The sequence below is a fragment of the Eublepharis macularius genome, chromosome 19, assembly GCF_028583425.1.
Source record: "Eublepharis macularius isolate TG4126 chromosome 19, MPM_Emac_v1.0, whole genome shotgun sequence".
NCBI classification, from domain to species: domain Eukaryota; kingdom Metazoa; phylum Chordata; class Lepidosauria; order Squamata; family Eublepharidae; genus Eublepharis; species Eublepharis macularius.
In genome coordinates, this window is record NC_072808.1 from 16,587,468 (window position 1) to 16,612,167 (window position 24,700).

Consider the following 24,700-nt stretch of genomic DNA (forward strand, 5'->3'; position numbering starts at 1 on the left):
GGCTGCACCCACCAGAGATGCTTGGAGTCGCTTTGGCCCAACTGCCCAGTCAGATCAATTGCCGCTCTGCTTTCCTTCCTTTCACTGAAAGAGGACTTTATAAGATGAGAATAGCTCCTTTCAGGGATGAAGAGAACACCCCTTTTAAGTGAGAACTTCTATAATGGGCTCTCCCAGCACGATTTTAATGGCCAGGATGAGTATAGATCTAGTTTGCAGAACACGACTTTCACAACCAATTTGAAATAAAAAAAACACGTAAGTGTATCAAGTTCCTCCGTGTTCTAGCTAATACTTCAGTGTATTCAGTTCCTCCGTGTTCTAGCTAATACTTCAGTGTATTCAGTTCCTCTGTGTTCTAGCTAATACTTCAGTGTATTCAGTTCCTCTGTGTTCTAGCTAATACTTCAGTGTATTCAGTTCCTCTGTGTTCTAGCTAATACTTTGGTGTATTCAGTTCCTCTGTGTTCTAGCTAATACTTTGGTGTATTCAGTTCCTCTGTGTTCTAGCTAATACTTCGGTGTATTCAGTTCCTCCATGTTCTAGCTAATACTTCGGTGTATTCAGTTCCTCCGTGTTCTAGCTAATACTTCGGTGTATTCAGTTCCTCTGTGTTCTAGCTAATACTTCAGTGTATCAAGTTCCTCTGTGTTCTAGCTAATACTTCAGTGTATTCAGTTCCTCCGTGTTCTAGCTAATACTTCGGTGTATTCAGTTCCTCCGTGTTCTAGCTAATACTTCAGTGTATCAAGTTCCTCTGTGTTCTAGCTAATACTTCGGTGTATTCAGTTCCTCCGTGTTCTAGCTAATACTTCGGTGTATTCAGTTCCTCTGTGTTCTAGCTAATACTTCGGTGTATTCAGTTCCTCCGTGTTCTAGCTAATACTTCAGGTGTTCTAGCTAATACATCAGTGTATTAAGTTCTTCCGTGTTCTAGCTAATACTTCAGTGTATTAAGTTCCTCCATGTTCTAGCTAATATTTCAGTGTATCAAGTTCCTCTGTGTTCTAGCTAATACTTCAGTGTATTAAGTTCTTCCGTGTTCTAGCTAATACTTCAGTGTATTCCTCCATGTTCTAGCTAATACTTCAGTGTATTAAGTTCCTCCATGTTCTAGCTAATACTTTGGTGTATTAAATTCCTCCATGTTCCTAGCTTTGTTGAGGTAATAAATGCTTCTGATAATTCACGGTCTTGCCTGGTTTAATCCGATCTCACCCAACATTCCCGAAGTGTAGAACAAAGCAGCCCACCCTCTAGGTGGGCTCTTGAATATTGCCGTTCGTTCCTTCCTAACGATGTCCTCTTTTCTGCCCCCTCTTGTCTTCAGCAGATAATCAGCACAATGGAGACCCAAGTGTCCAACGGCCCTACAAGCAACAGCTCCCTCCCCAATGGGCCAATGATCAGTGCCAACGGCGCCACCGATGACTCCAAAACTAACCTCATAGTCAATTACCTGCCCCAGAACATGACACAAGAGGAATTCAAGAGCCTCTTTGGAAGCATTGGGGAGATTGAATCCTGCAAGCTAGTCCGAGACAAAATCACAGGTAAGGACGTGTCAGTGTGTAACCGAGTCCTGTGGAGAGTTAGGAGTGAGGAAGTGATGGTGGGGGTGGCACAAATGTGATGACATCACTTCCGGGGAAAACTTGGAAGTTACAGCGGTAGCTCTAGGAATCACTAGAAACTTGGTGGTTTTATTCAGACTCTCTCAGAGACAGATGGCCTCTCCACCAACATTCGCTTCTTGTTAACTGTATCATTCTTTGGTACACCCTTTACCACACCTGTGCCAGCATTTGTACAAGGAGGAGGGGCTTTTGCGAGAGTTGTGTATTACTTTGTATATAATAATTTAATCTTGGGCTGTGAAGGCCACCTTTAATCAGCAGAAAAGTCTAAATGATAGTAGTAACACACCATGCTTGCATCCATTACTACCAGTTCAAGGAGTGGAAATTTGGGGTGGGTAATAGAGGAATTTTCAAATGTTATTTATTTAGTTATCTATTTACTTCATTTTACTTCCAGGTTTTAAATTAGGGGTTTTTTTTAATCTTATGGGCTTTTTAATCATCTGCTTCTGTTTTATGCTCCTTATGTCTAGAGGCTTTTTAATGGCATTTTTATTTATTTTATTATTTATTTTATTCGATTTATACCCCACCCTCCCCACAAATGGGCTTGTGTTTTTTATGTTGTGTTTTTTAATTGTTTGCCCCCTCGAGCAGGACTCTGAAGAGAAAGCATAGAAATATCCTAAATAAATGAATAAATAAATGTGTCATCTGCCTCTCTTGTTGAAACTTGAGGCGAATTAGAGAATTAAGAAAACAGTATAATACAGACCAACATAAATACATACAAAAACAATCAATAAAAACAGATTACACAATTAGAAAACAATGAAATAAAAACAGTATAATACACACAATAAACTGGAGTATAACATTTATTAGAGAACATTGAAATAAAAGCACTATAATACACACAGTAAATGAATGGAGAGGGGGTGGAAATGCTTCGAACTTTTCACGGGCAACCTATTCCCTTCATAGCCATAGAAAAGAGCAAGAGTCCAGTAGCACCTAGAAGACTAACAAAAATTTGTGGTAGGGTATGAGCTTTCATGACTCACTGTGACCCTACTACAAATTTAGTCTTACAGGTGCTACTGGACTCTTGCTCTTTTCTACTGCTACAGACAGACAGCTGCTCATCTTGATCTTTTCCCTTCGTAAATATTCCTTACTGAACAATCAGGGCTGGTGCGCCCATTGAGGCCAGGTAGGCGGTTGCCTCAGGGCGTGGGGTGCCAGAGGGGGTGCTGGAGGAGGCGCTGGGGGCAGGAGCGTGTGCCACGGAGCTACAGCCTCCCAGCCCTCCCGCCCCGTGCTGCCACCACTGCCAGAACACGCCCCTGGTCGGGCACAGCAGCCGCAGGCAGGCATCTGGGGTGGTGCAGGGCAACCGAGTGGGATTGCTGGGAGGCCACCCACGCGTCGTCCCCGCTGCCCGCCGCAGCAATTGGGCCGGGTAGCACGCATGCCTGTGATGACATCACACGTGACATCATAATGCAGGCTGGTGCGCACGCACATGCGCCCGACCCGCTGGCCGGCTGTGGGCGCCGAAAACCCTGGCGCCGCTCCTGTGAACAATACTATTTTAGAGCTAATGTGGAATGATAAATGTGTGAAGTCTTCCTGATGATACCAGGGAGCCCATTCTACCAGGTGGGAGCCACAGCAAAGGAAGCTCAAGTATGGGCAGGTATTTACTTTATCAAGTATTTACCCCTTTGAAGAGTGGAACCTTTAGAAGGCTTTGCTCTGGTGAGCGAAACTGTCTCAGCAGAGCAGATTGAGAGAGTAGGCCTGGAAGGGCTTTGTAGCTTTCTAAAGTGAATTGAACCTGGGAAGTGTTATGATATCCAGTGAGCTACCATGGCATGGAGCCCTGCCCTGGATAGCCCAGGTGAGCCTGATCTCATCATATCTCAGAAGCTAAGCAGGGTCGGCCTTGGTTAGTAATTGGATAGGAGACCTACAACGAAGACCAGGGTTGCAGAGGCAGGCAATGGCAAACCACCTCTCTTAGTCTCTTGCCATGAAAACCCCACCAGGGGGCGCCGTGAGTCAGCTGTGACTTGAGAGCACTCTCCACCACACCATGGCACATGGATTAGTGTGGCCAAATAGGCTGGGCCAATATTGGGAGCCATCCTCTGGGCTAAATAAAGACAACTTCATTTCTTGCAGCCAAATTTATTTGTTTATTAAAATATATATACCGCACCTTTCCTCTTGGCTCAAGGCAGCTTACAAGTAATAAGTGAAACATTGCAAATGAAAACCAAATAAAATACCTAACTCCTCGATACCTCCCTGCCATCCGTAAAAGATGCCTGATGTTTACACACCATCACTACAAGCTCTGGCAAAGAATTAAGACTTGCAATGCCGCCTGAAAACCTCCAGTGAGGGGGATCCCCTCGCCCCTTCAGGGAGCCCATTTTGCAGAATGGAAGCTGTGATGGAAAAGACCCAGGCACTTTTGGATGCAAGACGGGTTACCCAAAGTGGGAGAAGAACCAGCTGGTGGTAACCTGAAGACCATCCTTTGTGCATAGGCACATAACAGAAGAGAAGATCCTTGAGATTTGTGGGCTTTAAAGTATCGTGGACCAAAAACAACTGGCCGTGAATGTAGCTGTTTTAAAATAAGCAAGAGCTGGTCCCATCTGCTAGCCCCCAACCATAATCGGGCTGCTGCATTCTGAACCAGCTGCATTTTCTGGGTTTTCTTCAAGGGCAGCCCAAAATAGAGTGTGCTGCAGCAATCCAACGAGGAGATTACAAAATTAGTCCAAGTCCAAGCAAGCCTTTATTGGCATATATATAATATAAAATCTTAAATACAGAAACGAGTCCATACAGAGCAAGATTAGAATTACAGATAGGAACAGGACAACAGTGTAGCAAAACCAATATAGGATATTACTTGTCAGGGCGTATAGCCATGGCACTGTAGAGAAACTTTGCTACGATTTCAGTTATTTCCACATCTGGGTTGTCAAGCAGAAATCCAATCTAACGCTACGTGGACCTTCCGCCGTAGGACGGCTATTAACGCAGCCAAAGTTAGTGCTGCAGCAATATCTCGCTTTTATTTTTCTGGTCAAGGTAACCAGTATGTGCCTGCCGCACTTAAAGCTTTCAGTGCTAAAATTGGAGCTGTTATTGTGCGGGGCCCTGCTCTGGATTGATGCTATTGACAATTCAGTTGAACGTGTTCACTCTAACTTTCTGCGTAAGATCATGGGGTTCCTATGTGTGTTCCATATGCTGCCTTATGCTTAGAGTGCGGTCAGAATCTGTTGGCCACCAAGGCATGGCTTCACATTATCAAATATTGGTTGAGACTCCATTTCAGTTCTGATCCCCGTCGTTATACGTATCATCTATTATCTGAATTTGTCAACTTTAGTTGGTCAGCCTGTATTGAAGCTAAAATAAGTTCCTTGAACTTATCTATAGAATCTTTATCCCTGCTTTCGGAGTCCAAGATCTTCTCAAAAATAAAATCCAGTCTTTTGGGATTAGAGTTACAAACTTTATAGTTCTGCTAATAGAACTTGTTCTCCCCTAAACTTGGGGATTGTCACTAATGTAAGTTTCCCAGCAGTATACGTTTACCAACTCCTGGCTCCCAATTTACGTAGAGCCTTTTCTCTGGCCAGATTTAATGTTCTTCTTTCAGCCATTTTATCTGGTAGATTTCATGGGATTCCTTATTCTAGCAGATGTTGTCCTTGTTCGATGGACTGTGTTGAAACTGTTTCCCACGTTCTTCTCCATTGTCCTTTTTATCTGGCGCCATGCCAGGATCTTCTACATCCTACATTAGCCCAACTTCCAGAGTTTTCTGATTATTTTAAGATTCAGTTTCTGCTTGACAACAAAATTAGTGTGGCTAAGAAAGGTGGGCATTGGTGAACCAGATCTGGTGACCGAAGGGGCTCTCGGTTGCCACACAAACCTGCTTTTCAAACTGTAAGGCTTTCCATGCAATAACGCCAGATCAAGTATAATTTCTAGACTCTTTACTGAGTCAGTGATGGCCAACTGAACCCCCTGAACTCTGGGAAGCAAAATGCACGCCAACATTACAGGCTTTCTGGCTGCCATGGACTGGAATTGAGTGAGAAGATGAGTCCTCATCAGAGGATGACGAAAACCCACCCCAAGCCCACCCTGGCAGACCCCTCCTGTAAGGCAGCTTCCTAAGGAATCCTGCAAAGGGACTTTGTTCTGGTACCAGGTTTGATTCCTCACTCCTCTGCTTGAAGCCAGCTGGGTGACCTTGGGTCACTCACAGCTCTCTCAGAGCTCTCTCAGCCCCACCCACCTCACAGGGTGATTGTCGTTTTTTTGTTTTGTTTTTTTTTAATTGTTTTTTTTTTATTGAATATTTTTGTGCATTTCCTTCGAAACATCCTTATTCCCGTACATATATACCCATTGCCCAACCCCTCCCCATAAGTTCATATACAGTTTCTATATCTTCGGCAGAAGTCCCTTGTAAGAATCATTCTTCTATTTATCTTGTTTCTTCACAAGAGGAGTAAGTCTCTGAGTCCTCTCCTTCTTCTATTCCTCCTTGATTCTCCTTCCTCTTCCTCCTCACTTAATTCATCGCCGAAGATATTGTATCCTATAGCCGGGGAGGGTTGAGAGTTTTAGTGTATTTTGGATGACTATTTCCCATTCAAGTTATTCATCTGTATTTCCATACCCTTATCCCTCCCGCCCTCCCTTTAGCTACTCATCCTTTCTAGCCAGGGGCAGGGTGATTGTCGTGAGAATAATAATAACACACTTTGTAAACCGCTCTGAGTGGGTGTTAAGTTGTCCTGAAGGGTGGTATATAAATTGAATGTTATTATTATTATTATTATTAAGATTAATCTGCCAAGGATGTCCTGGGAAACTGGGCCTAGTGCCAAACAAAATTTCTTAGTCCTTAAGGTGCTACCAGAGTCTTCGTCACAATGATCTTTTTGACTTCTTTGGGTGTTTCCGTGCGGTAGAAGTCATATCTATGGAACCTCAGTTTGTATATAAGGTGAAATGTGTGATATGCTGCCAGTAGCCTCAGATAGGAAGAGTGCCCGGCCTCCCAGCTGAGCAGGAAAGAAAATCTGTGGATGTTGCCAACTCTGGGTTGGGAAATTCCTGGAGATTTGGGGGTATAGCCTGGGGAGGGGGGGTTGCGAAGGGGGGAGCTCAGCAGCCGTATGATGCCCCTCCAAAGCTGCTGTTTCCTCCATGGGACCTGATGATTTCTGTAGCCTGGAGATCAGTCGTAATTCTATAAAATCTCCAGGCCCAGCCTGTAGGTTGGCAACTCTTATCTGAGAGCCAAGATAGCCAGGAACGAGGAGGCCTTTGCCCAATTTCCAAGCTTTCTTTATTTTGCTTTTATTTTCGAAATGCAAAGAAATCTCCGTTCCTCCGATCTTGATTGGTCTGCCTTTCTCTGTAACCAATTTCTCCTCTTTTGCACCAGGGCAGAGTTTAGGCTACGGCTTTGTCAACTACGTGGACCCCAACGATGCGGACAAAGCCATCAACACCCTGAACGGACTCAAGCTCCAAACGAAAACAATCAAGGTGAGTAAGGCGGGGACCTTGAGGGAGGTTGATGGCAGTCTCTGAATTCAGCAGAGGCCTTTGGGAAAGTCTAGGTCAGAGGGGTAACGAAATTGGTACAGAGAGACGGAAGGAGGATGGAAACTTGGAAGGCAGGAGTATCATTTATATCACATAATCCATGACAATAACAGGGAAAGGGCAGGACTCTGCTGCAATGAGTTTGCAATATACATTTCACCAGGGCTTTTTTTCAGCCGGGACGCAGTGGAAGCGGCTGCCCCCAGGAAGATTTCATTGCCAATTGACTTGCATTGGCTCCACTGAAATACATCGCAGCACCAAAAAGTTACCATGAAAACATGGGATGGAGTTATAGAATCTTTCTTTGAAGAGGAAGTTACAGAATCTTCCTCTCAACCCCACGTTTTCATGGCAGTGGAACTTTCCTGGGGGCAGCCACTTTGGGGGTGTATAACTCAGACATCCGAAATCCAATCTTCACCAAACTTGGAGGGTGGCTGGAAGAGAGCCTACTGAAGACTCCCTGTGAGTTTGGCATTTCTGATTCTCAAGGGGGCTGTTCTACAACCCCCGGAAATGATGAACTGAACAAACTGGTTCATGAACTGGGGTAAGTTCATGAAAATCCATGGTTTGTGGTTCGTGAAATGCGATGAACCACGAACCGCGGTTTGTGGCATTTTCTCAGTTCATGCCCATCTCTAATTAAGACATTGAGCAAGTGCTAGAGCAAACCTGGATGAGGTAAAGGAACCCACGCAGAGCTACGAATGAGAATGGAGGTTTATTAAGGCAAATAATATGAAGAATATTGAGACGAGGGAGATTAGGGGATGAGAACAAGAGGCTGAGGGCCAAGCTACACATGACGAATGACACTTGAATGGCAAGTGTATTTCTCCCTGTTCACTTGCCCTCCACTCAATCCACTTGCCGTTCAAGTGTCATTCGTCATGTGTAGCTTGGCCCTACGTCTAAAGAGGGAATGAGCAAGTTCTACTCAAGAAGAGGCAGGAGAAAGGAGCGCAGGAGGGAATTTGAGTCAGAAAGAGATGGCCGGTTATATATATATATAGATAGATAGATAGATAGATAGATAGATAGATAGAGATAGATAGATAGATAGATAGATAGATAGATAGATAGATAGATAGATAGATAGATAGAGATAGAGATAGAGATAGATATCTATATATCTATATCTATCTATCTATCTATCTATCTATATAGATATATATGAGACAAGGATTTAAGCCACTCTAAAGGGGACACTTGAGAGGAGGATTCTTTCCTCAGTTATAGGACAGGTAGGTAAAGCAAGGGGTAGCAGAATCTCTTCCTTTTGGGCTTGAAAGCAAAAAAATTCCATGGAAAAAGTGGACTCAGAAGTGACTGCAAATGGTACAAGGTAGGAAGGAGTTCTGAACTAGATGACCCTGAAGGTCCCTTCCAACCCTATGATTCTGTGATTCTAATGTAAGTTAGATGTACAGAGGAGGGGCAATTCTCGACCCCAGAAATAATAGTGATGGGGAAATGACTGGAGGTCTTTGGTCAGATTAAGTCTTGGTCTGTGGGGTTGTGGGGAGGCTTTGACATAGGTTATCTCAGGAGGCTTCTTATTCTCATCCATCTTATGCGATTAGGAATCTTTCCACATTGAGGTTTTCCTACAGTTTTGGGGCTGAATGGCAGTGTTTTTTCTCTGAGCTTCCTCACTCCTGCATTTTTTATTTGTCGTCTTTTTGTGTTTTCCTCGTTTCCTCTTTCTTTTTTCAAACCATTATTGGCCCTATTTGAGAAAGCATAAAGGAACAACAAAACAAGAAAAGACAGTATCTGGAAAGCGAAGAAGTAAGGAATTTTGGGGAGAAATGGCTGCTTTCAGCCCCCAAACCATGAGAAAAATCTCTATGTGGAAAGACACAAATAAGGCATTTTCCGTTAAATTCAGCTCCTGCTGAATTTTGACCCAGGTTTAGTCCAGATCGGGGACGGGGAGGAATGATACGGGTTGTAGCACCGGGAGCAGGTTTTAGGGAAACAAAGGCCCTTCTAATCACGGCCTCCATCACAACAGGTGTCCTACGCCCGGCCCAGCTCAGCTTCGATCCGTGATGCCAACCTCTACGTCAGCGGCCTACCCAAGACCATGAGCCAGAAAGAGATGGAGCAGCTCTTTTCACAGTATGGACGCATCATCACTTCTCGCATCCTTGTCGATCAGGTCACAGGTAATGATTGGCAAGAGGCTGGGATCTGGTGCGGCTGGTGCCATGGGAAACTGGAGAGGGAGGGAGGATGGAGTCCATTGTTAAGACGGACAGCGATCAGAGGACAACAGACCCTGTGTTAGTGGGCTTATTTAATTAAAACGTCCATCTTTAGATCATAGGGTGTCCAAGGCAGCATACAATCCACAATTTAAAACTACAATTAAAAAAATTAACAGAACATAGAAAAAGGTGACAACTGAACTGTATGTGTTTGCTTAATGGTTCATTTCAGAAAAATTACACAAAATTACAAATGCTCCATTAGATAAGATAAAAATCAGGTAAAATACAATTATATACAATACAGATTTACCAAAACGTGGGGGAAATGCCTTTAAAACAGACATTGATTAAAACCAGAAATCAATACGTTAACTGAAAGTTCAGGGAACGCCCTCTTTCTTTCCTGCCTTAAACCTTATCTTCATAGCAGCAAAGGCAAAAAGTGAAACTCTATGTGAATCGTGCGCATCAGCATCAGAAAGCAAAAATGAGATTTTCTCCACGTCTGTGTATAAGCTCAGACCAGATAAAAATCCTGCCAGAAACTTAGATCTGGGGTCAGAATATAAAGGGCCAAAAAAAGATAAAATGAGGTAAATCCTCTCGTGTGTAAAATCCACAGATACAGACTGTTTGGACTATAGAATAACGTTCAGACAATATTGCTGAGGGCATAGATTGAAATTGTAGTAGGGTAAAGGATGCCCTGAGATTATGATCAGAGATGTTAACAAGATAAGGAGAGCAGACGTGGTCAAGTTTAATAAACTTGAACCACGGTGCTGCTTCTGAATTTAGAATTTGGGAGCGATCGATCAATGCATCAGAGTTTAAAATCCAATCCCTAAGTTGGGGATAGGTGGCCAGAGACCCTATAAGATCATCAGGGATAGAATATTTTAAGAATATCTCATTAAGGTAAACAGAGCGCTGCAAGTTATTGGCCATCAAAAAATTAAAGGATTGTTGACTAAGTGAAACTTGTCTAGGATTTTTATTCTTTAATTTTTTATAATGGCCAGATGTCTAAAGGAGGGGAGACCTGATTCTGCTCTCACCAAAGCAGCTGGAGACACCCCGGGGAGGGCTAGGATAGTTTTTAAAAATGGTTTTGGATTACTTCTATACTAGATAAGTTTCTCTTGAATGCTGTCATTCGAAAAGAATATTTTTCCTGGCCCCGAAATGCTACCAAAATGAGTGCCTAACTAGACAGATGTGGGGGTGGAGTTCTGGTAAACAGTGGAACTATAAAGACGCCTATCGGCTTTGCCGTAGAAGGTGGGAGCAACTGGCACATGGCCATCCCAGCCCCTGGACAGATTCCTCTGGGAGCAGGGCTGTTTCCACAGGGGAGTTTTGCTCTGCTTTGCTTTCCTTATTGTGTTCTTTTCAGTAGCATCTCCAAGACATCTTCCTCTGTTCTCCTGTTTCCATGTTTTCCCTCTGCTTTGTGCAATCTTACCCAAACCTGGTTTGATACGATCTTTTTGGAAAGATCACGGTCAAAGCATCTTCTCACACCGTATGCACGGGAAGTCCAAGTTTGCAAGTCCTTCTTGTTTCAGTGCTATTTGCCACCCCCCCCACACACACACACTGAAGCCCCATGGTGCAGAGTGGTAAGCGGCAGTACTGCAGCTCAAGCTCTGCTCACAACCTGAGTTCGATCCTGGTGGAAGCCGGGTTCAGGGAGCCGGCTCCAGGTTGACTCAGCCTTTCATCCTTCTGAGGTCGGGAAAATGAGTACCCAGTTTCCTGGGGGTAAAGCGTAGATGACTGGGGAAGGCAATAGCAAACCACCCCGTAAAAAGTCTGCCAAGAAAATGTCATGATGCGACGTCCCCCCATTGGTCAGTAATGACTCGGTACTTGCACAGGGGACTACCTTTACCTTTTACCCCACTGAAGGGGTTTCCCCAAGGCTTTAAAAAGAAATTGGTAATTAGCAAAATTGCTATATTATAATGATCTATTGTGATATGATATGATATTATAGTGATCTATTGTGACAAGGTGCTATTTTACAGCTTTATTTTTTGTAAAGTACGCTTCTAGCTCTTTTGGTTGCAGAGTTATAACGGGAAAGGCACTGGCTGCACATTTCTCCTTATAATTCTGAAGAGCCAGAGACTTACTTTTTGAAAATGAAAGCCGAGATAATAGTGCACGGTTGCAATAGATTGTTATAATGCTATTAGATATATTGCCAGGTGGGCCTGATCTCATCAGATCTCAGAAGCTAGGCAGGGTCAGCCTTGGGTAGTAATTGGATGGGAGACCTCCAAGGAAGACCAGGGTTGCAGAGGCAGGCAATGACAAACCACCTCTGTTAGTCTCTTGACACGAAAACCCCGCCAGGGGTCATCGTAAGTCCGCTGTGATTTGAGGGCACTCTCCACCACCAGTCCCCCCCACAGAAGAGGGTGCATCGGTCAGTTGCATTGTCAGCTGATAGCACCTCTGTCTTAACCGAGCTGCTGCTTGCTAGCTTTTACTCACCCTTCTGCCATTCTCCTGGCAGACTGAGCATCATATCTCCGTTCTGCCATGAAACAGGCTGACGCTCCTGTGTCAGTCACTCTCGCTTAACCTGCCTTTGTGGAAATGAAATGGAAGAAGGGAGTATGGTGGACGCCATTCTGAGCTCCTGCTCTGGATGCATAAATGGCGAGAGGGACTACCCTACCCCACAGCCCCCTTGGCCTTTTGGCTGCTGGGGCTGTATAGTTAGGAAGCTGGTTTTTAGTCCTACCTCTGCTCTAGAAGATCACGGTGAGTGGCCTGCTTTGGAACGGTGGGGCTCAACCCTACCACCCCACGTCGCTTTTTGAGAGATGAAACATGTGAGTAGTGTAGAGAGTAGGATCGACGCCCCCTTTGGCGCAGCACCCTGCTGAGTGCCTGGTATCCGTGATGCCTTCCAATTCTCTCTATTTTTTTAAGTGTTTAAATTATTTTATTTAAAAGGAGAAATAAGAGAATGGACAGTATTACAGTAACACTAAAAATGGTAAACCATGCACAATTTAATATTGTTATAACAACAACAACAACAACAACGTTCCATTTATATACCGCCCTTCAGGATGATTTAACACCCACTCAGAGCAGTTTTCAAAGTATGCCATTATTATCCCCACAACAAAACACTCTGTGAGGTGGTTGGGGCTGAGAGAGCTAGAAGCTGTGACTGACCCAAAGTCACCAAGCCAGCTTCAAACGGAGGAGTGGGGAATCAAAACCTGCCTCTCCAGATTACAGTCCTGCCGCTCTTAACCACTACACCAAACTGGATAGTAAACAACAAAAGAGTGATAAACAGCACATAGAGTAATACGAACAAAATGAAGATCAGTTTCATGAAAATAAATATAACACATGATTACAGACTATTTCTTCTCTCTATCTCATTACTTGCATATACTCAGCATTTTCTATTCAGCTTTCTAACATTCTGACCTTGCAATGGATCCACTTTGACCGCAGCCATTCTTCGTTTTTCTTAAAACGATTCCAGTTCTCAATGCACAACAATCGTGTCAGATGGCTCACTCTTCACGCACAACAGTTGTGTGTGCTTACTCTTATGTGCACATTACTGATGTGGGACGGAGGTTGAATGACTTGCCCAAGGCCAGCCAATGACTCTAAAGGAGCCGGTCTCGGTTCTCCCGCCTTCGATGGGCTTGTCTTGGCCTCTTGGAGTCGGCAAACCATGTGACACTCGCAGGTCTCCTTGCTTCTCCTTCCCTGGACTGTGCTTGGGTCCTTCTCCTCCTCCTACAGGCGTCTCCCGAGGGGTGGGCTTCATCCGCTTTGACAAGAGGATAGAAGCTGAGGAGGCCATCAAGGGGCTGAACGGGCAGAAGCCGCTGGGGGCCAGCGAGCCGATCACAGTCAAGTTCGCCAACAACCCCAGCCAGAAGACGGGGCAAGCCTTGCTCACACACCTGTACCAGACCACAGCCCGGCGGTACACCGGACCCTTGCACCATCAGACTCAACGCTTCAGGTGAGACACCTTCCCCTCTCTCCTGCTGAAGGGGTGACAGATCAAGCCCCTCCCCTCCCCCTGAAGGTTGCAGGGATCTTTCATCTGCTTGAAGGGGATGCAAGATCCAGACGGCCCTGTCCCAGGGTGCGCGAGTCAGATCTGGCATCCGTGAAGGCCCTATGGCTGGATCTCCTGTATTAGGTCTGGACTAGCAAAACCGTTCATGTTTTTCCCTGTCCTGTTCCCTGGGATATTGTGGGTTAGGACATTGTTGGGCTTAGGGATCCCATTCTCCCAGTGGGGGCAGGGGATCCCCCGCTTTCACCCTCCACCCCGTGCCTCCACTTACCTGGCTTACGAGGGAGGAAAGCACGGAAACGTGCCTCCCAGGTGCGCTCCCAGGGCAGTGCAATGACATCACTGACATTGTGCCACCCAGAGAGCACTCCTACGCTTTACGAACTGGTTTGGGCCTCAAACGGGCCAATTTGGTCCTGTTTGAGGTCCGTTTCGGCCTGCTGAGACGCACAGAAGCACTTAGGCATCTGTGTGGCGCCGTCATCGGAAGTGGCATCGCCAGAAATGATGTCATCGCACAGACCTTAACGGGGGAAGAAGGTGGTAAGAGCCAGGTCTTCCCCCCATCTCACCGGGAGGGTAAGGAAATCTGGCAACTCTAGCGGGCAGGTGGGAACTCCTTATCCCACACCTGGGCTCCTTCCTACTTTTGAGCAAGGCCACTGGTTTGGGAGTGGTGGCTGTACAACAGGGCTGGTCGGAACGGTACCCTCTGCTGGCTAGAAATGCCTTCGTTGTGCCCGTGTTCTGTCGGCAGGCATCAGGGATTGTGGAACGCTGAGTCGGAACAGTTCTTCCAAAGAAGAGTCCAGCTGTGCAGTCATTGGCTGAAAGGAGCCGATCACTGGAAGGGCAAAGACAATATAAAGCTGAAGTCTCGTGTTGCCAAAGGGGAGGGGGCAGTAGGAGGGCTGGGGGCAGGTTCTGTTCTGCCCATAGTCCCAGTGGGAGCAAGCCCGTTACACACCCCTGTAGTTTCTCCTACCAGTTTCAGCACCACTCTCCCAGAAGTTGCTTCATCTCAGTATTCAACGAGGGGTAGCGCTCCTGATACCGCTAGCAGCTCCGTTGAATTCGCAGATGCAATAACGAGGCCAGATCTCCGTCTGGTGTAACTGGTTACAGAGCCGTCATCCCCATCAGAACGAGAACCGTTTGTGCCATCAACCAAATTGCGCTGGGTGCGTTAAGGAGCAAAGGGTCGACGTCCTAACCCCCTCCCAAAGGCCGTCTCATTGGGAGAGACTCCACTTGCGCAGGCCTTTCCCTAGACCTTTTTTTGGGAGATCTGTGAATTCTCTTATGCTCCTTGCAAGGAACAGTACATAAAGTGCTCAGGGAAAGATTCTGAAGGTCACTTGAAAAGTAGCAGTGGTGGGTCCCATCTCAGGCAGCTGTGCTAAAGCCAAACAGAAACAGAGCAGAACGGCTACCGTGTCTTCCACCCTGTTTAGGTCTGCAGCAACCATTCAGTACCCAGTATGTGCCAAGTCATGTTTTTCATGTATATGTGCTAGGGCTGCATCGCGTGACATTTCCCCCAAATGGCCATACACAGATATAGGGGGGAACCCCTTGTAAACACCACTGTGTGTCAACATAGTGCACGGCTCTACTTTTCCATCTGCCAATTATGGCTTCTCGTTTGATGTGCTTCTGCTAAAGGAGACGCATATGATTTTCATATGTTACGTGGATTTTCACGGTCTCCTTTCTGTACCTAAGCTGGGAAATGTCATGTGTGAAATGGCCCTTTGTGCTTCTTTCTGAAATGACCGTTGTGTGGCTCCCGTTGTGTGGCCCGTGCTGCCCCCTGCTAGCCTGCTTCATAACTCATCCTATTCCCAGGGCTTGGTGGTTTATAATCCTCTCCCCTCTCTAGGGTGAATAGTAATCACTTTCCATGCTGTCTGCCAAATATAAATAGGCCTAAATGGTTAAAGGTTGTAGAAAGAGGAAACCTTCTAGTTTTCTTTGGTGTTGATAGAGAGAGGATGGGGCAGGTTGAGGGATCACCCTACCAACAGGCATGACAGAGATTGACGTGAGCCAGTTTTGCACGATTAACCAGGAAGAGCCATTTGGGAACAGGGATGTATAGAAGAAGGCAGGAATAGCAAACAGCCCTCTAAGTATTCCTAGCTTGGGGGCTGAGGAAGTATTGCAGCTTTGTTTTCCCCAGAGGAACATGAAGGACCTTTCCTTTGCCTCTGAAGATCATGGTTCTGCATCTTATTTTTGTAGTTAGAACGCTTGGGTACCCTGCCTTTCTCCTGACCCTGGCAGGAAGCAGAGTGGTTCACTTTTAGGCGGGGCTTTTTTTCTGGGAAAAGAGGTGGCAGAACTCAGTGGGTTGCCAGCACAGGGTGCAACTCTTGGCAAGAGGTGGTGCCCCCGGTATCACACACGCGTGCGCAAAGTGCACGCACACTCCCAGGACTGCACAATGACGTCACTTTGGGTCAGCTGGAACAAGGGGGGAGGTTTTTTAAAGTTTAAATCACTCTTGGTGAAAATGGTCACATGGCTGGTGGCCCTGCCCCCAGATCTCCAGACAGAGGGGAGTTTAGATTGCCCTCCCCGCCGCTGAGCGATCTAAACTCCCCTCTGTCTGGACATCAGGGGGCGGGGCCACCAGCCATGTGACCATTTTCAAGAGGTGCCGGAACTCCATTCCACTGCATTCCGGCTGAAAAAAAGCCCTGCTTTTAGGGTCGCTTTCTTCGTGTCCATTTTCTCCCAGCACATGCGTGATGATGTCACTTCTGGGATGTGTTGTCATCTGTGGGTGTGCTTCCATGCTTTGTGCAGGACTAATTCTGGCCTGTTAGAGGCCAAAATTAGCTCCAGTAAAGTGCAGGTGCTTGCCCGCGGCCAGCATGATGATGTCACTTCTGGAAGTGACATTGTCATGCCCTCCAGGAGCGCATGCACTATGCATGTTCCCAGGGTGCCTGGTAGTGGTGGGTGATCTCTGGAGGGCTTGCCACCTTCCACTACCGGCAGATACCTGGGAACCCTATTCATTTTAGAAAGCGCCTTCCTGAACTAATTCTCTGCCTGTAACCTAACTCAGAGATTGACCCTATCCCAGTCTCTTCTCGCTTTCCATCAGAAGATTAGCATCCTGTGGTCCTGCTTGAATAACAAAAGAGGATAATATTTATTAATAGGAATGGGCACAAACCGGGAAAAAACCGAACTGTGCGGTTTGTGGTTTGTTGCGTTTCACGAACCACAAATCACGAACTTTCACGAACCTGGTTCATTCTGGTTCGTGAAAACGTCACTTCCAGGTCAGCAGATGGTCACTTCTAGTTCAGCAGATGGTCTGCAGAAAGCCCATCCCCTGTTGCCTAGGAAACTGATTGATCGGCACCAGGCTGTCTGCAGCGACGAACCAAAAAACGAACCAAATGAACCAACCTAAAGTTCATGGCGGTTCATCAGAAATGGGCTCTGACGAACCTCCCGTTTGCAAACTACAAACCGGCCCTTTCATGCCGAACTTCAGTTCGTCTTTTGGTTCGTGCCCATCTCTATTTATTAGCCTGCTCTTCTGTTACATTAGGACCGAAGGCATGAAACAACCAGAAAACAATATGTAATAAATTTCAAATCCCTTAAAACCATTTAAAAATAGAACAACAATATAGGAACACAACCAGAAAACTTTTTTTGCCAAGATTCTCAGGCCCTCTGGAGCTCTTTTAAATACTTCAGTTCTTTAGCCTTACCGAAAAACTAGGAGGGGAGTAGTCCTCTCACCATCTTACAGGAAGCTGTTCCATATGCACAGGAGCAGCCGCTGGAAAAAAACTCCGGCCCAGCAGGCTGGCGCTGAACACACTCTAGATGAAGGAGGCACAGACCAAAGACCATGCTGGGAAAATAAAGCTGCCGCATGGGAACATACAGGAAAAGGTGTTCCTTTCAAGGATGTGGGTTTCAAGGTAAACAGCAGCACCTTGAATTAGCCTAGAAACCAATAAGCAGTCGGTCAGTGGACCTCAAGATAGAAGCAATATGATTCTAGCAGTTGACTCTTGATAGCAAATGAGTCGCTGCATTTTGTACCAGCTGAAGTTTCTGGGCTGTCTTCAAGGATGGCCCCATGGTGCTGCAGGCTAAAGTAGTCAAGGCAGAGTGATAGCTGCTAGTGTAGATGATTTTAAAGGGGGCTTTCAAAGGTGGCCTTTTGCCTTCTACAGTGGAAGGTCTGTTCTGCCGCTCTCAGGTTCAGAATCTGTTACCTTATCTCCTCCTCTGCTTCTGTGGGCAGAACTTCCTTCGGACTCTACATGTGCAGCTGACTTGAGGTCATGAGTAGAGTTACAATCCTTGATAGTTTCTTTAGCAACTCCTGCATAGGCCTTCATTGCACCATGTTTGCTATGATCTGCGGGGACAAGAAAGATCCCACATGAATGAAGATCTCTCCCGACCCTTCAAGGAAAGGTGAATTTTGAATTTGGAGAGTCAAACACTCAGACGAGGCCAGAAGGCTTTCGATCAACCAAACTCTTCCAGGTCACCCACCTAGAAGCTCCTTCTCTTCGCAATAAGTTGACACAATCCAAGTCTATTGGCCTGAAGTGTCTACATATGTTTTAATCAACAGAATTCCGTTGAGTTCTGCATTTTCCGTTTGATTTAGTCCCGATTCAGTCCCGATTCAGTCGCCAGGATATTATTTTGGTTCAATTCTGTGGACTGATGGGTGCTTTTCAGACACTTCCATTGGAATCCACTGCGCATGCATTCCTGGTCGAGCCCACCCACAATGCAGAATTGTGAAATAGGATGGCTTCTGCCAAGTGTACCACATGCAGTCATGTGAATACACATGTAAAAGTCATACACATGTGAACATAGTCGTGTGTGTGCATGGGTGTGCATGGTTCGTTAACCATCCCTTTGCAACAGAGCCGTAAAATGCAGGCTATAAACATATATTTGGGTCTGAAGACTGTTGCAGCGAAATAGTAAGAGTGTATTTCACTTGCCCCATGCTCACACTTGAACATGCAAACTGGCCAACGGAGTGAAGTATCTCAAAGGTAAGATCTTAAGTCAACAGGGCTACACTTATATACTCTGGGCACATTTGCTTGAATGTGCATGTTTTATTGTGTTACACAATTTGGGGTTTTCTTTACAAAATGTTGCCTTGTTGTGCAAAATTCTTTGAAAACCTGCATCTTTTGGACAAAGCCAATCTCTTGAAGTGGTGGCCGGTGGAAACCAGACTGTAAGCACAAGAGCCTACAGCGAAGGCTTTGACCACTAGAAGCTGTTGCAGAAATTCATGAACCATGAGGGATAGAAACTTGCTTTGAAAAAAAAAACACATGCTGAGATGCTTGAAGTTCTATGGCAAGAGGGCACTCACATGGGTCTTTATAACCAATATAGATAGCGAGGGTCGCAGTATGAAACCTGAACTTGTCTCTCTGTGGAGGAAAGAAAACGGCAACACTACAGTGGCAAGTTATATCTGTAAAGATGTTTGCCGTGTACTGTTGAGGGTGTTTGTGTTTTTAAAAGGATTCTAATATCACAAGCCTCATCGTCATGTTTGAATCACAGCCTCCATTGCCCTTAACGCCTGCCTGCCCACTCCACACCTACCGAATGTGCAAAAATAAGATTAAAAATAGCTTATGCTGGAGCGTCTTTCCCATTGCTATTATTTTTCAACCTTTAAAAAAAAAATCTTAAGACATTAAATTCCTCCAGGGCCTCCAAGCCCATTTGCATCCCTTCCTGTCGGTGGCAACCTGTGCTAGTCGCGAAAGCCGAGCTGCTGCCTTTCTGCCCCACCCATAACCAAACCAGATCACCTCACAGGGCCTTCTTGTTACGAGATCATCTACTAACAATGGCCTCTCCTCATCTTCCTCTTCCTCCCACAGGCTCGACAATTTGCTAAACATGGCATACGGCGTCAAGAGGTAAATAGCCTTCCAAAGCTCCCCCCCTTCCCTCCCACCTAAGTACACAGCACGAGGCTGGATTTTAAAAAGGTGATTGTCAACCCCTGCTGAGAGGCGTGAGCCCCTCCCTCGGCCTTGGCCGCCACACGAGTCTTTTTAGAAAAAGAATGTGGGGGGTCAGGACTTGGAAGGGGGAGAGACTCCCCCTGGAAGACCACCAGTCCCTTGATCAGACTGAGCCGTTTCCAGAAATGACACAGACATTTTTATTTTTTGGCTGCTTGGTTCCATATCCCCCCCCCCCAGTACTCACTTTTTGTTTCAAATCACTTTCCCGCTTCTTCTGTCTCCCCCACCCTAATGAGCATGGGAATTGAAAAGGAAAAGCTTAAACGACGAAACTCTTCCCTCTTCTGCCCTCAACCAAAAACCTGCCCCAAATCTCACGTTTTCGGCTTTGCTGAAGAGAAGGGCTTCTTGTTTGGCTGCGCCTCCTGCTTTTTGGGTCTCGTGCTTCTCTTTGTCTTTAGTCTGTTTGGTGCTTCTTGGTTTCATTTAGCTCTGTTGCTTCAGGGGCCAGACGGGGACCCAAGGAGGCCCTCAGCCACAGAAGCTGAAGGGGCACCCAGAGGATGAAGAAATGTTGTTCTCTCAGAGCTAAACTACAAGAGACGAATTACACGAGGACGCACACGTGAAGGGAGTCACAATGCTAGCTGGGAAGCCGAGTTTTAAAAGACAGATTGGACGGCTCTGTCCATTTCCCCTCTCTACAGAGTTGGCAAAGATGGCTCCTCAGAGGGTGTGTTAATTTCCTCTTCACCTCTCCAAGGCTGTGTCAGTTTCACCTCCCCTTCTAGGAGGCAAAGAGGAAGTAAACCCTCTGAGGAGCAATCCTTGCAGCTCTGTAGAGAGGGGTAATTGACAGAGCCTTCCGATCTGTCTTTTAAAACTTGGCTTCCCAGCTAACATTGCAACTCCCTTCACGTGCGCGTCCTCGTGTAATTCGTCTCTTGTAGTTTAGCTCTCAGAAAGGGTGCTGAAAACATCAGTTGGCGGCCCAGTTCATTGAAGCTTGGGCAGCCAGCTGCCAGGGCTTAGGTGGGGGAGTGATTAAATACGAGAAAAGGGTAAAATCCTGTTGTAAGTCCTTGACCTGTGGTTGGCCTGGCTTGCTCCTCAATTCAGCTCTGGTCAGGAGTTGGGGAACGATCTGAATTGGGATAGCAGAAACATAGGGGGATATAGACATTCCCCAAGATGGCAACAGTGTGAAAAAGAGGAGATTGCCCACTCGTTCTTTTATCCTGCCCTGACCAGGACAGCCCAGGTGAGCCTGATCTCATCAGATTTCAGAAGCTGAGCAAGGTCAGCCTTGTTTAGGAATTGGATGGGAGACCTCCAGTGAAGATCAGGGCTGCAGAGACAGGCAATGGCAAACCACCTCTGTTAGTCTCTTGACATGAAAACCCCACCAGGGGTCTCCATAAGTCAGCTCTGACTTGAGGGCACTCTCCACCATCACACTTCTATTCCACTCTGCCAGGAGTTTGCAGGCAGTCTTATCACTGGGGTAGTGATTCTGCTGAGCTTCAATAGTGCTATGCCATAGGGTGCTCCAGAACAAAATCACGGCGGGGAAGGAAGTCCCTCCCTAATCCAACGTGCGCTTCCTTTTGCTTGAAAGATGTGTGAAGTTGGTGTTGTCCCAACATTAAAACGTGGGCTCCGTTTGCCATCTTGAGAACGGAGGATGTTTACCAGGGCTGTGAATAGTGCCTTTGCATTACAAATTGTGTGTCAGGCGATACTCCCCGAGGTGCGTTGGAATGCTTTTGCTGGAGCTGACTTGCCTGCCTGGTTTGAAGTGAACAGGTTTGTCTGCACATTCACTCCAGGTTGTAGCAGAGTACAAATTTGGTTTCAGACATTCTGAGGCAGAGACAAATAATATGCAGTGACTTGTGAAAAATCAGTGCAGAGATTCAGGTTATTAAACAACTGGAGGTTTCCCACAAAAGATGGATGGTAGAAGACCGGGAGGGAAAGAATGGGAAGACTCTTGGCCACCACCAAGAGCAAGGCAGCAAAGAGTAGTCTTGCCACAGCCTTCATTATTTCCAAAACAGCCCCCTCCCCTTTCTAAGATATTGTCTGCTATCCTGAAAGTTATCAACTGTGTTCTAGATTTTTTTTTTTTAAGATTCAGGTATAGTAGCGCCTTAAAGCCCAACTAGATTTGCAGGATATGAGCTTCCGAGAGTCCGAGGTTCCTTCTGGTGTAGTGAGCTTATTCATGCCCAGAAAGGACATAAGAACATAAGAACATAAGCAAAGCCATGTTGGATCAGGCCAGTGGCCCATCCAGTCCAACATTCTGTCACACACAGTGGCTAGAAATCCAGTGCCATCTAAAGGACTGTCAGTGAGGCCAGGACACCAGATGCCCTCCCACTGCCTTCCTTCCAGCACCAAGACAACAGAGCACCACCTCTTAAGACACAGAGACACCTCTTAAGATCAACCCTGCACTTCTTTACATCTGAGAACATTTAGCCAGAATTTCAGGGAAGCCACACGTCTCCCTGGACCTCAGTAGCAAACCTGGAGGCAGAAGTTCAGCCCAGGTAGGGATCTCCATGAGGTTAAGATGCCGGTTAGCTAGATGGGCTTTGGTGTGAAGTGACCGGGAGGGCGTTCGCTGGGGTCAAGCTGCAGTATCCCGTGAGCTTCCTTGTGTAGGCGCAATCCTGCTGTGAACCTTCTCGTGAATAGCGCCTTCCCCCTTCTTGCCTCTTGGAACTGAAATTTGTAGGAGCGAATTTCTGGTGCCTCTTCTCGAGGCCTTTCCCGAGGGGATAGACTCTGCCGTCCCTCTCCGCTCTGTAATGTATTGAGCTGATGCTGGTGGAATGCCAGCCTTACACCCAAAGTAGTCCTCTCTCCTTGATCTCCAGGTTCTCTCCCATCACGATCGACAGCATGACCAGCCTGGCAGGCGTCAACCTGACGGGGGCCTCTAGCGCTGGCTGGTGCATCTTTGTGTACAACCTCTCCCCCGAGGCAGACGAGAGCGTCCTGTGGCAGCTCTTTGGGCCCTTCGGGGCGGTCACCAATGTCAAAGTCATCCGCGACTTCACTACCAACAAGTGCAAAGGCTTTGGCTTCGTCACCATGACCAACTATGACGAAGCCGCCATGGCCATCGCCAGCCTCAATGGCTACCGACTGGGCGACCGAATCCTCCAGGTTTCCTTCAAGACCAGTAAGCAACACAAGGCGTGAGCGAGCGAGCGAGCAGAGGGAGGGAGACGCAACCTGTGGGCAGGTAACAGCCCTCCTCCCCAACTCTTCGCGAGAACGGAAATATTCATTGACTCAATGTTGCAGAATATCCAACCGCCAGACACCGTGATCTTCTCTGGGGAGCAGGGGGCTCCTCCCCCCTCCTTCTCCCCCGTGCCCAACAGCCCCGCGGGGAGCACAGACACAGCAAACCGTCAGCCACTTTGTGACCGTCAAACCCTGTTCCGGCAACACGCAGGGGAGACGGCCACGCAGAATAAGTATGACATCTTTCTCTGTTTCTATGCTTGATTACCTCCCCCCATCCTAAGCTTCCCTAGAACCCCCTGCTCAAGTCCATACAGAAACTATTCCCAATTCTGTCCATTCTTATTTCACCCTATGAATTCTGACCCCTGTGTTGCTCCTTTGATGGGGCAGGTTTCTTGACACTGGAGGGAAACAACCACCCTTTGCAAGGCGTAATAGAACCCCCCCCTACCTATCCCAAGTGTCAGACCATTGTGAGTCAAATCCAAGACAGAAAGGAAGGCACGGCTGCTCTTCTGCGTCAGCCTTAGGCGAGGGATTTAAATGGTTCACCTTTGTTCTTGCTGGTTCTTAAAAGGAACAAATTCACAGAGAGGTGAGCTCTCCAATGTCCTTTAATCATTCTAAAGTGTTAATATTTGTTGCTAATTCCACCACCTTGCCTTGCCCCTTAGTTTGAATGCTGATGGAAAACAAAACCTAATCCTAATTCTGTATACCACGAATGCGGATCCTGCCCGTGAGTTCTCAGAGGAGCTTCGTTCCCTAGGGGAAGCTTAAGTATCATTTAAAAAAAAACACCTCTGTTTTGTAAGTTAGCAAATCGCTTTTGCTCATTTACTTACTTCCATGAGTACTTTGGATTCAAAGAAGGGCATTGGCCATCATGGGAGTATCTAGCAGAGAGGCACGGCTTGGGGCTTTTAGGCAGGTTTAGGTGAGTCACGTTTCCTTTGGATCAGAACTCAAAACTCGCTCCACGGTTTGAAAGTTAGATGGTGGTACATGAAATGCTCTGCTTGGCCTTCTTTCCAAAATCGAGTTTGCTTGGTTTCGACAGAAGGGTTGGCAGGCCTGAGCAAGCCCCCCTACCCCTGGGGCCTTCTGGGAGAGTGAGAGGCAGGAGGCAGCCAAAGGACTCCCTCCAAGTTGGGCTTTTTCATTTGTCGGGAAGCCAGAAAGGGGCGGGATCTGGGATGTGCTCATAGGTGGGGGAGGGCCTTCCTTTCTCTTTCGCAATGTCAGATTGAACAAGTGACCAAACAAAGTGGTTTAAAAAAAAAAAAAAGAATACATGGAAAAGACTGAAGTAGGAAATGGAACAAAAAAAATTTTAAAAGATTTTTTTAAAAATCTATTTTTATAGAAAAGGCAAGATACCTTGTTGGGAATTTTTACTGGGATTCTTGAACTTCACATGCAGTGACACACACAAAAAAAATGTTCAAAGGGAGAAGATGAGGGCACGCCACCAAGTACTATTGCTGGACCCACCCTGCTTTTTCAACCCCAAGGGCCTTTCCAGTGAAATCTCCCCAAATTTTGTGTGTGTGGCTAGTGAACTCCCATACAAAGCCTGCAGTGTGATGCACGCTTCTTTGGAACAGGGGGTGCTATTCTTGCTACAGTGGGTAGGGGAAGAGGGGATAGCCAGGGCCCAGTTTTCTTTTTCTTTTAGTCGTTACGGAGCTGGGAACTGGGAACTTTTGCTTCTAAAAGGAGGAAGAGGCTCTCCAGGACAGCGTGGAGCTTGCTTGCAGGGAGAGAATATGAACAGGGGACTGCGTGCTCCTAATACAGCAGGAGACCGTGCAGCAGCTAAAGGCGTTTTAAGAAGTTTGCACAACGTGAAAAATGTAAGGAAGGAATAACCCAGAGCTCAATGGCCC

The 24,700-nt window shown here is 46.5% G+C and overlaps 1 protein-coding gene across 2 annotated transcripts; it reads left to right on the forward strand.

Annotated features, from left to right (window-relative positions):
* Positions 1 to 1,331: 1,331 nt before the first annotated feature.
* Positions 1,332 to 22,760, forward strand: ELAVL3 (ELAV like RNA binding protein 3). 2 transcript variants are annotated; one of them, XM_055003512.1, is made up of 6 exons: positions 1,332 to 1,554; positions 7,079 to 7,182; positions 9,266 to 9,419; positions 13,254 to 13,479; positions 19,455 to 19,493; positions 22,433 to 22,760. In XM_055003512.1, the coding sequence occupies exons 1-6, from the start codon at positions 1,347 to 1,349 to the stop codon at positions 22,758 to 22,760; spliced, it is 1,059 nt and encodes a 352-aa protein (XP_054859487.1). In that variant the 5' UTR covers positions 1,332 to 1,346. The 2 variants fall into 2 exon arrangements, with proteins under 2 accessions (XP_054859487.1, XP_054859488.1); XM_055003513.1 differs by lacking the exon at positions 19,455 to 19,493.
* The last annotated feature ends 1,940 nt before the right edge of the window (positions 22,761 to 24,700 follow it).